Raw genomic sequence first — 12591 nt, 5'->3', positions numbered from 1 at the left:
TCAAGTAGATTAATTTGTTTACAGTTATGAAATTTTCCTGATTTTCTATCAAATGTCAAAGCATTGTGCAAATTTTTTTAGAATTACGGAAAAGGGGTCAACACAGATGAAACTGCACTCTGGTATATAAAAGTAGTAAGCATATTAGAAAATATTTATATTATAATGTAGCTGCTTTCCATACAACTTACATTTACCCCATCAATACCAAGAATGAAAATGATTACCCTGTCTTTTAGTATTTTCTATGAAACAGTATGCTAAGGACACAACAAAGTTGAAAAAAATGGCAACAGCTGGGAGGCAACCAGCAGGATGTGTGAAATGAGAAAGTGACAAATAAATAAAAGCCATGAGGTAAAAATTAAAAATACGACACCTGATATTCATAAGTATATTGGAGTTCAGCATCTACCATCTGAACATAACATCTTTGGTCTCTTATGTAAAATCTCAGCTGCTTCTTCCAAGCCCAGTCTTCAACACTGTGAACCTGAGCTTGATTCAGCTGCTTCACCACATCAATGTTATGAATGATATCAAGAATCAGAGCTTTAAGTTTGAGCTCAAGGATCCCTGATTCTGCAAATAACCACAAAAAAAAAAAACAAAAAAAAAACAAACCAATCACAACAGTGTAGTAAGGAAGATACACATTACCCATTCTTAAGTTCATTGTGCTGCTTTCTATTATCAGCAGATCTTATTCAGATCATGTTTCAATTATATATAAAAATATTATTTATTATCTAAAGAAAGCAGCATAAAATCAGATCCTGACAGAGAATGTGAATCATCATGTCATTTAGAAGCGATTTTGTCTGCCACTACGCTCGAGAGAGAGAGAGGCTTTTCTGGAAACCAATTTATTCCAGGAGTGTTTACAGCTATGTCCATTTCAGTAGTCAGTGTGGCACAATCTGTTAATTGATCCGCTGTGGATCTGAAAACCATACTACATGCACTCGGGAGATTTTACTCAGACTAATTAGGGTGATGTGGAATGAATGTTTATTAGCAGATTGGGTGCATTAAGTGTACTCTGAGAACATATTGTTTAATTTAGTTTCATTTGAAAGAAATCTAGTTTGTGTGCTCCTATACCATTCCATGATGGGAATTAAACCAAAGTAAGTGGGGATAATCAGGCAACTCACTTCAAAATCACACCTATTGTCCAAACTAAAAAGTTACTGTAAATGTATTATACAGTAGATGGAATGAACACTCATATAACTGATGACATTTGTCCAATGGCTATAGAAAGACCACAGAAAGGGAGCTTAGATAAAGAACCACACTTACAGACTGCTGAAGGTAGGTGATATGAATCCTATTCCTAATTAATATACCAGATGTTAACAGTTCATAAATTCTAACCTAGAATTTAATACAGTATGCAGCTATACAAATGTGGTGGAAGATTGTCAACTACATGTCAAATTGAGTCTTTTTATACATACATGGTAAGAGCCGTTGTCACCTAACCTACTCTATAGAATTTTACATCTGAGGTAGTCATTCAAAGCCTCCCTTCTGTTAAAAGAGATGAATAAGCACTCAAAGGCATAATTATTCTAACCCATTTTGACTATAGAAGATTCAGAAAAATCATGTCTTGAGAATAACTAGTTTATCGGTTTTGCTACAGAGGCACTCAAGAATTATTAGTTCAGATGCAGATGTATACATCTAAGATAGAAAAAGAGAATGAACTACGCAGTTGTACAGAATATATTGGCATGACATAATGTACCTCAACTGCTGTTTGGCCAGTTCCTGTGAAACATAACACTAGAGCACAGTTCAGCAGGTGAGGACAAATTATCAGTAAATATATAAACCAAGAAAACATAAAAAGTTATTAAAAAATTAAAGAGGTTTGCAAATATATAAATGCTCCAAGATAATATTTAAATAAACATTCATAGTTCACTCTGAAATATTAAATACACTAATCTTGGCAGTAATAGGTGGGTAACTTTATGTAACTCAACCTTATGAACTCAATTTGAGACAGATTTATAAAATTTCCTGTTTAAATAAACAGAATGTTAAACACTATACAACTACATAGTCATTATACAGAATTATATATTAATTATCTTTTTTATACCTGTACTCCCAGTATCTTCTATACTAGTATCCATGCCAGTATAATGTTCCAGTTTAGCCATGAGTTCTAATTCTAATTGTTGCAGATTATGGTCTTTGATAGCACTTTCAACATCTTCAGTGAACTGAATTTGTTCTGCCAAGGAAAGAATCTTTGGAAGAGAAAGTTCAAATTACATTTTATAAATAGAGAAGACATAAAGAAAAAAAGTTTTTCAATTCATTTGTAATTGCCTATTATGTCTGATATTTAAAGTATTTTACTTTATAATTTTTAAACAAAGCCTTACATTTGCTATGCTCTTAAGAAAAATATAGCCATCTTAAAACCTGACAAAATTTAGCAAAAGCTTGCAATGTAATCTAATACAGCAAGCCCCTTAGCTGTTCTACAGCATAAGGTAGCAAATTTTTTAAAGTATCTTTTCCCATTAATGATATACAGATGGAAACTACCATATTGTAGGCATGCTGAGCCCATATTCAACAGGCTTAGGAGCACCCCTGACTTTTTGTGTCACTGATCTGCTAATACAGTATTTCGTATTCCAGTTTCTAACACTCTACGTTCACTGGAAAAGCCCTGTCTGAGCTATGAAGGTTCAGCCAAATTTGGAAGTGGAAAGATCTGTAACAAAAAATTCCACCAGTTATGCCGATCTGAAGATTCGTAACAGTAACCACATTCTGGGGGAGGGAGAGACTAACCAGCAGTCCTGTGAGGGAGTGACAGACAGGATTACTGAGCAAAGGGCATGGGGTGATGTGACAGGAAGAGATCGCAAAAAACAACAAAATGGGGCTTAAGCGGGGTCACCTCTAGCACTTGCATGTCAGCAAGGGAGTGCCTACAAGACAGCATTATGGAGAAATTCCCCAAACCCTCTCCAGAAACTCAGCATGCTGGGGTGTCTCTCTAAAATGCCTGTACACTAATGCACGCAGTACGGGGAATAAACATAATGAATTAGAGATCCATGTGCAGTTGCAGGGCTATGATCTTGTTGGGATCATGGAGATGTTGTGGGGTGGCTCCCATGACTGGAGTGTCGCAAGGGAGGGATACAGGCTCATTAGGAAGGACAGGAAGGGAAGACGAGGAGGGGGACTTGCCCTTTACTTAAGAGAGCAGCCGGAGTGCATGGAGCTCTGTCTGCAGATGGATAAGCAGCCAGCTGAGAGCTTATGGGCTAGGATTAAAGAGAGGACAGGTCAAGGTGACACTATAGTGGGCATCTGCTACAGGCCATCTGACGAGGAAGAACAGATAGGAGCAGCCTCACATTCACAGACTCTGGTCCTCATACGGGACTTCCACCACCCTAATACCTGCTGCAGGGGCAACACAGCAGGACATAAGCAATCCAGGAAGTTCCTGGAGTCCATGGATGACAACTTCCTCTTCCAAGTGACAGAGGAGCCAATGAGGACACGTGCTTCACTGGACACAGTGCAGTGAAGGGCCACAAATATGATGAAGGGAGTGAAGCATCTCTCCTATGAGGAAAGGCTGAGAGAGCTGTGACTGTTCAGCCTGGAGAAGAGAAGGCTCAGGGGGGGATCTTATCAATGTCTATAAATACCTGAAGGGACAGTGCAAAGAAGGCAGAGCCAGGCTCTTTTCAGAGGTGTCCAGTGACTGGACAAGAGAAAAACGGGCACAAACTGAAACACAGGAGGCTCTGTTTGAACAGTAGGAAACATTTTTTTACTGTGAGAGTGACTGAGCACTGGCACAGGTTGCCCAGGGAGGTGGCGGAGTCTCCTTTGCTGGAGACATTCAAAAGCCATCTGGACATGGTCCTGGGCGAAGCAGCTCTAGGTGGCCCTGCTTGAGCAGGGGGTTTGGACCAGATGACCTCCAGAGGTCCCTTCCCACCAGAACCATCCTGTGATTCTGCGTGATTCTCTCTGCTACTGGTCAAAATTGCCTAAAACAATTTCATGTTCATGACTATTTCTGCTTATACAGCTAAGCTTTAGAGACTATATTTTAATCAGATTCAAAAAGAGCTTTTTTATGTTACTAAGTCTTAGCCACCCTGCATGTAACATTCACTACCAACTAAGATCAAGATTTACATCAAATATAATAAACAGGTGGATGTTAGACGAGGTGCTATGTAAAAGACCTGAGTATTTCAAATGTTTACAAAAGAATTATAAGAACACGTATTTTTAAGAATTTCTCTATAAACGAATAAAATGGATTTGTTTGGGGTTGTTTTCTTCCAAATCCATATGTATACTTCTTTATGAGACTTCAAAAAACAACGTATTTGGTAAATCTAAGATTACACAGTGGCATTACTGGATCAACTACTACCTGGGAAGGAAATAGCGATGGATCAATTGAACCTTGTGATTTTTTTCCAGCATCAACACAGTCAATTAACATTTTTTTCAGGGTCTCCTTCATCTCCAAAGCCAAACTGTTTAGCCACACCTGACAAAGAGATGAAAACACCTCAAAAGTTACATTACAAAATACTTTCTCAAAGATGCTTGAACTATACTTGGATGTGATTTTCTTACCTCCACATCATTTGACAGAAGAACTTTATTTCTAAGTGGCACAGTTTCTCCTTCTACAGACTTCATGGCAACTATGTATTTAAATTCTTCATCAAAGCTCACACTATTAATGCCTATTAATCAGAAAATGGCAGTGAAGTTATATATTGTTAAAGTCAAACATTAATTCCTTAGTCTAGTAGCGGAAAGAGAGAAAAAAAAAAAAAGACTGCAACAGATTATTTAGCTTTGAAGAATCTTATTTCTAAATAAGTACATTTCACAAATGAAGATTAATGCATTACCAGCAAAAAGTTTCTTAAGATGAGACTGGATAACCAGAGGATTCGTGGACTGTCCTAAAATTTCTAGTAAATCATCATCTCCAATGAAATAGAATCTTGGAAATGCCAAGCGCTTTTCCTATGTAAAAACAAAATAAATCAGTTTTGTTGATTTAAATTAAAACTCACTGACTTTCTTTATAGAAAACTATATTAATGTCAGCTGTACCTCCAAAAACTCATTCAAAGATCTCTGACATCTCTGAAGCTGGTCAAGTATGGTAATTAAGGTATTTCTTATTCCTGTCCAGGCATTCAGTGATGTTATCCTACTGTCACTCTTGATATCTGACATAATGGATCTTGACAGAAAAAAATGGAATAATTCATAAAACAACCATTACATTTGAATCTGCATATGATATACAAGTAGTTACATAAATAAAAATTAAAGCATAGGTAAGTCATATAAATATCTGATATATAACTTTTAGATTTCAGTATTAATAACAAAACATTTCAGAATTCACATCAATGTCTCTCCAATGTAATTTAATAACAACTGTTTATTGCTAAAATTTCTCTAACCAAAACAAAGAAAATTCAATTCTTGACTTTTATTTCCTTCTAAGAAGTCATTGTAACTCAAATCAAGACAGATAATGGTACATATCTTTCTACATTTCTAAAATCTCCTCCCTTTTACTCTCCTTGACTTCTTCGGAACAAATAAACCATCTGTTTCTCCCAAAAGTCCATCTGTGTACTTTCTTAACAAACACAGTGCTTGTCTTCCACAAGAAATGATTCTTGAAAAAACAATTACATCACCTCTGCTTCAAGACTGATCTTGCATTTGCCTGCCTTGTTCGTGATTTTTGACGTTTTATGCGATTCCTTTCTTCACATGTATCCCATTAAATGAAACTTACATTCCCACATTTATTCAGATCTATGTCACTGCCACACATCTATACCTACTGAATTCCTGTTGCTCACCTTCATCTCCATACATATTCCAATTGTCCCATATATTTTCACCATAAAGAATGTTCTAGCCTACACGTGTCAAAGATACTGCAAAAAATAAGTTGCATTCCATAACACTAACCTAAAGTCTTCATCAACTCTGTTAAAACGAGCCTGTTCTTTGGGCAGAGCTCCACGACCGAATATCGGTTCCAAATAGACCCATTTCCTTTGAATTTGGTTTAAATTCTGCAGATACTCATCCAACTCAGCCAGCTTTTTTTCCCAGATGGACACTTTATCTTCAAAACCTTTGTAATATGCAGAGTCCTTCAGGGACTGTAGAAGACAGCGATGATCTCCAACTTGGTTGACTATGTCCTTCCAATCTTTAATAAGCTTGATAGTCTTGCCTTGGCTATCTTCATAATCTGTTAATGTAAAGACAGCTCCAACTCCCCAGAGTTCAAGTTCACGTAATGCTTCTCTGATTGTGACTTCACCTTGGGCCCGACAATTCAAATCCTATTTAAAAGCATAAATAGATTTCATCTGAAACTACAGAGCTTGCAATAAACTTTCCATTCAAAAATATAACATAAATTCTATTTCTATAGTAACAAAAATATAAATACGCATACAGAACAAGATATACTACATAAAATCAACCATAAAATAAAATACAGTACCTTTATTTGAAATTATTCATACCTTAAGTTCTGTTGCTTTTTCTATAATGGCATCCGTCACTTTTAGCAGATCTCCAAATAACAAACCCTCAAGTGTAGTGCCTCGGGGAAGACCCAGAAGACGAAAGAGATCCAGCCAATGGTCTGGAGAAAGATGTTCTCCTCTTAGGTATTTTAGGAGTGGAATTATCATCTATAGGAAAAATGCATGTGAATCCATCTGGTCTTTATGAAAATTGTATCTGTTTGATTACAGAGTGACATGATATTCAAACGAAAAAAAAATTTACATTCTTAAGCTGAAGTAAATTTTTTTCAGTTCCTGGGTTTAATGTTTAGGCATATAACTGAGGAAAACTCACTGCTAAATGTGTGTCTGTGTAAACTGTAATGACCCTCCTATTCACTATAAGGAACTAAAAGGTTCTCAAAAGTAAGTGAAATGTTCAAAATAGTATCAGAAGATATTTTGTTAAGTTGTAACTGATTTTATAATAAGAACTGAACAATGAGCTACAGAATGGAGTAAACTACCTGGTAACACAAAACATTTTTTATTTTATACCCCTTTTTGTAATTGGCATCTTACTTTATATTTGTCCACTTCTTTTTGCAACTTTACTGTCATTACAGTATGTTCTTCCATCTTCCTCATTCTGTCATGCCAGTTAAACAAAAATTCTTCAAACAGGTATGTTTTACTCCTGCGTGAAAATCAAATATAAAAAGGTCATAACAATACAGTACTACAACCATACATATATGTCCATGAAAAATAAAGTAACAAAATCATACCTAAAAGTAATCCAGTCTTCTTTGGCTTTTTCCTGAAAACCTTGATAAAACTCTTCATGCAATGCCCACACTTCTGCACAACTCTTAATATCTTGACATAGAATTTTTGACAATGAGAAGTCAGGCTCTTCCAATTTAAAATGATGGCATTCTTCACTGAATAAAAAGATCATTGTATTATACATTACATTATTCCATTACACATTTATGGTTTAAGAGATGGTATCATATGGAAATAATTATACTTTTTTAAGAAAAGCCATTGGCTTCATTGAAGAATATTGCTGCCAACAGCAATTTCCTTAAAGTCTCCTTCCTGAATAGAAATAATGAATGAATACAAGGGATAACTCTCATACACAGCGATTTTCTCCCATATTCACAATTATTTTCCATAAATTTTCATTTCTTTCTCATTTGTGAGAAAAGTGAATTATTTTGTGCCTCCAAAAACAAAGCTTGGAAGAAAATAATTTTTCATCGATTGTTTCTTCCTGTTAAATAGAAAGAATATGCTAATTTTATTTACTATGATATTTAAGTGCCAAACTAAGAATTTAAATAGAAAACTTTGTCCACTTAAGATTTGCAATAATGAGCTTACTGAAAGTAGGCAACCAGTGCAAAAATCCTTTCCTTTTGCACAACAGTCTATCAGATAGAATACTTACCCAAGAAATGGGAGAAGAGAGCTCTTGCCCACTTAAGTTACAAGTGGATTGAAGTAATAACTCCCTCTTCTTGGGCCAATATCCTAAACCTTCTCTTAGCGAGAATTTCAGAAGTCAGAATCAAGACTTTAATGTACAGACTCCCTTCCATGAAAGCCTAAGAGATTTCTTGAATTTTTCATTCCAAAAAACTCTACAAAAACTTAGCTTGAGAAATTCACATTATGTAAAATCAACAAAAAGGACCCTGAAAAACTAATGAAATACATGTAAGACAAATAAAATTAAATTCCTTATATTATCTGTTGTGACAAAAATCAGTTAACGTTTTCTGAGATACTATTGCTGCAAAAGATTCATACATAAATGAATAAGGCATACATGGAAATAAACAAACATACATGAGCTTTTGTTTCACGGTTTCAAGTTCATCAAATTCTTTTTTTTTTTCCTTTATGATCTGAGCACTTTTCTCAAGCACATCCTGGTCACCTGTTTCAATAACATCATCACTTGGCTTTAGCTGATCCCAACGAGCTTTAAACTTTTCCAGGTCTTGAAGATACATATTAATACGTGAAATCACATTTCCTTTTATCATTTCAATCTGTAAAGCAAAAGTTGAAATGAAATTCCTTCAATGATTTGTAACTACAACTATGATCAAAATCAAAGTATCAACTTCAAAACTTGATCGAAACTTGATAACTACAACTTGATCGAAATCAAACTCAAAAAACTTCTTGTCTAATACCCTAAGAAACAGTTCACCTTTATTCTTCTTGTTTATTTGAAAAAGGGAGCACTAATTTTTTTTTTTATGCTGGTATTTGAGACCTATTTATTCAGCCTATTCTACCTATTTAGCCTGCATCTTATAGCGCATAGAAAAATTGCAATATTTGTATGGCATATTGATATCTTCAGTAGAACTTCAAATGACTTCAGCAATTTGCCTATGGACTGGAATTACAGGACTTCGCATAGTTTAGCAAAGTTGTGTGAAACAAAAATAACAAGCATCAGTACTAAAAACATGATAAAGTAATAAAAATGCTATCTTTTAACTGTTATCCTGTTTTCCTCAGTTAACCACTGCATTCATTAAGCCATCTCTGTCACCAGAAAGTTGTTTGAGAAAGAAGTACAACAACGTAACATTCATTTCAGCATCAGTTCAACTGAAGTTTCACCTAGTTATTGTTTAAACAGTCTAAGTATTCTTCCTTTAAAGACTCTCCCCCAACTCAGTAATGTTGGTGTTAATGCTGAACTGAGAACATTTATGGACTTAATCTAAGAAAAAAATATTTCTGCAGACTTATTCAAAAGAATTTCAACATTTTTAGATAAAATATTAATCTTTCATTGTTACCTGTTCTGTAATCATAAGCTGGTGGCTTTCCATCATTAATTCAAATTTATCCCACGTAGCTCTTAGGTTACAGATAGTGTCCAAACCTGCACCAGCCACAGTTCGCAAAAGTTTGTTTTTATCTTCAGCCTCTTGAAATAGGAGAAAAATCTAAATTCAAATGGATTAAAAATATGTGTGTATGTAAAAATTCAGCAAATCCTATTTATCCAAACTATAAGCAAATACATAAGAATCATCAACTGTGTATGCACAGATTATATGCTTATATACAGCTGCTTTTTTAATACTGTTTATAGAGTAACTTTAACACACTGGAAAAAATAGTATCTGAGGTATTTAGAGAAATTCTACATCTTAACCCTGACATGAGATACACGGAAGTGAATGTTTACTATGAAACAGATTGCCTCTTTCTATATTGCAGAGATCCACCCAATTAGATTTGAGCACAGCAGCAGAGCAACAGAATTCAGTAAATATCTGCATGTGTGTGCTGGGTCTGGCTGGGATGGAGCTCATTTTCTTCATAGCAACTCATATGGTGCTTTTGCTCAGGAACAGGCTTGGCATCAGTCCATCCATGGGAGGTTGTGAGCAATTGCCTACTTGTTTTATTCTTTCTTTCTTCCATTTTTCTTTCACTTATTGAACTATTTTGATCCCAACCCATGCAGTTTCTCGCTTTTACTCTTCCTTTCCTCTTCTCCTGTCCCATCAGGGGTGGGAGAGGCTGCTCGAGGGAGTAAGGAAGTGAGCAAGCAGCTGTTTAGTGCTTAGCTGCCTACCAGGGTTAACCCACAACAATATGGAATAACAAAAAGCAGAAATAGACACACTTCAAATAAACAGAAATTATATTCATATAAAAAAGCACAATTTTTTTTCACCTGATAATGGGGAAAAAATCCAGGTTTTTTTACCACATACTAAGAGCCAACCAAATTTAAAAAAAAAAAAAAAAAAAACAACAACCAACTTTTAAACTATGCAAGTCAGAAGAAACTGAAATAAACACATACAGGTTTACACATTTAGCAAAATGTCCTGTTATGTATGTTTTCCTTTAAAAATTAAGAGGTGACAACAGGCACTAATGCTAAGGAGCAATACTGTTTTGTAAATTATAGAGAATTAATTATCTTCAACATCCAACAATTCTCCCAGAGTTGCTACAAAATGTAAATACTTATACCCAACCTAACACAGTCCTTACTGAGTTAGCAGCCAAACAGTTAAACTGTATCCAAGATAAAGATTAAGCTAAAATTAGATGTCTGTACATGGGCTTGTTAAGTGGGCATCTTAAACGCCATTATCACCAAAGAAGGTCACTGAAACCAAGTTCCCAATCATTTAATGACAGAGGTTTCCAGCATTACTTGAGATCCCCTACTTTATCCCATCTGCTTTACTTCCACTGCCCCAAAAGTTATGGGTCTTCCATATGTCCTGTGTCATATCTGCCAGCCTTATACAGAGCTCTCAGATGTGCCAGAACATCCCCAAAACAGTAGACACCTATGTATTAACAACTGCATTGAGCTCTTAATGGAGCTAAGAAATCAGTTCAGGAGGATCAGTGACAAGGTGTCTACTTTAGAGTGAACTGGATTGCTCTAGGCTACAACTGACTACACTCACTAGGGACTTGATTCAGTTTCTCACAAATACATGTCTAGGGCCATTCGAGATGCCCTAGGGCACTTGCCTGGCTTCCAGTTGCAACTATAGAAAGGTAGAGGCCTCCCAGAGCTCCTCTGTTATATCTGCCAGTCTTGTGTGGATGTTGGATGTGCATCTCAGTAACTCTAGAACTGCACTTTCCGGTTGGGAAGAGTTAATACGGCTTTTGTAGAATTCCACAATTTTGTAGAACCAGAGTTCTCTAAAGGCATCAGTAAGGGTATGGATGAAGGAAATTAAAATTATATATTCCATTTGGGTCTATAAAAAGCTTTTAACACAAATCCTCACCAAAGGTATTGAAGAATACCTGGTAACTTTGACAGAAGAACAAAGGCCCTCGCAGAGATAATTAATTGGGTAAAAGATAGAAACAGAGATAAGAGGAAATGGCTAGTTCCTGCAATAGAAAAAGGTCACCCATAGAGTTCTGTAGGTACCTGTGCTGGACTGCTCAAGGTGTTTATAAGAGTTGGAAAAGGTGACTAACCTGTGAGATGATAAAGTTTATTGATGATACTATGTTATTCCAGGCATTAAAATAGTTCACCACTAAAGAACTGCAAAATGAACTTAGAATAAATAGTGACTGACAATACTAGTGACAAACAAAATTCAAGTAGGTAACCATGAAGCAACATATGTGTGAAAAAATAAATTTCACATGTACAAGTTGAGTTCTGAGCTAATGACTGCAGTTCAGGACTGATATCTTAGGGTTATGACAGCCAGTTCTACAAAAATGCCAGCTTAATCTCAGCAGTAGGAAGTAAATCAAATGTTAGGAGTCACAAGGGTCAAAAAGAGAATAAAAGAGATAATATTGCCATTTCATCATATAAATCCATGGTTTGTTCATATCTTTAAAATTGTACAAAATTCTGTTGGTCCCACAGAAAAATATTATTGCAAAAGTAGAAAAGACTTACCAAAGGGCAACAAGGATGATCAAAGTTGTGAGTGGACTTAGGTATAAGAAAAGATCAGGTAAACTAAAACTCTTCAATCTAGAAGAGAGTTGGCTGACACAGGACACAACAAAGAAGAATACAATCATGTGTCATGAAAAGGAAGAATAGGAACTGATGAGGCCAATGTAAGACTTAAATGGTAGGAAGTTAACAGATGGCAGGTGAAAAAAATAAAAGGAAGGGTCCTTCAACTAACGGGTGATGGATCTACACTCTACCAGTGGATCTTTTGGATGTCAAAGGTGTATTTGCTTTCAAGAGGAGATGAGGTAAGGTTGTGGAAGAGAAATCCACCGAGTGTTACTATATGCTCAGGAGCCACATAAAACTCAAAAAGGTTTTGGTTGGAGGGTAGAAGTGTGGGAAAGCAACAGATATGCTACCCTGACTTTATATTTTCCCCTAGGCAGCTGCTTTATTCTACTGCTGGAGACAAAATACATGGACCACAGCTCTGACCCTATATGGCCACTGCATGTTGTAAACTAGTTATATTAAATATGTTTCCGTACTAGAAAGCAA

At 35.7% G+C, this 12591-nt stretch overlaps 1 protein-coding gene across 1 annotated transcript in view; it reads right to left on the bottom strand.

Moving 5' to 3' along the window:
* The window catches only part of DYNC2H1 (dynein cytoplasmic 2 heavy chain 1), a 187380-nt gene that overhangs the window by 154681 nt on the left and 20108 nt on the right, over nucleotides 1-12591 (bottom strand). Inside the window, exons 21-32 of the mRNA XM_052812508.1 lie at nucleotides 9413-9562; nucleotides 8439-8644; nucleotides 7367-7522; nucleotides 7161-7275; nucleotides 6594-6764; nucleotides 6025-6407; nucleotides 5143-5275; nucleotides 4935-5052; nucleotides 4651-4763; nucleotides 4442-4561; nucleotides 2117-2267; nucleotides 380-582 (exon numbers count right to left, since the gene is read on the bottom strand). Of these exons, the coding sequence (XP_052668468.1) occupies nucleotides 380-582; nucleotides 2117-2267; nucleotides 4442-4561; nucleotides 4651-4763; nucleotides 4935-5052; nucleotides 5143-5275; nucleotides 6025-6407; nucleotides 6594-6764; nucleotides 7161-7275; nucleotides 7367-7522; nucleotides 8439-8644; nucleotides 9413-9562 (2019 nt within the window). The remainder of the gene's footprint in view (nucleotides 1-379; nucleotides 583-2116; nucleotides 2268-4441; nucleotides 4562-4650; nucleotides 4764-4934; nucleotides 5053-5142; nucleotides 5276-6024; nucleotides 6408-6593; nucleotides 6765-7160; nucleotides 7276-7366; nucleotides 7523-8438; nucleotides 8645-9412; nucleotides 9563-12591) is intronic.

This window comes from Harpia harpyja, chromosome 17, assembly GCF_026419915.1.
Source record: "Harpia harpyja isolate bHarHar1 chromosome 17, bHarHar1 primary haplotype, whole genome shotgun sequence".
Classification (NCBI taxonomy): Eukaryota; Metazoa; Chordata; class Aves; order Accipitriformes; family Accipitridae; genus Harpia; species Harpia harpyja.
This window is presented reverse-complemented; position numbering and strand designations above follow the sequence as displayed.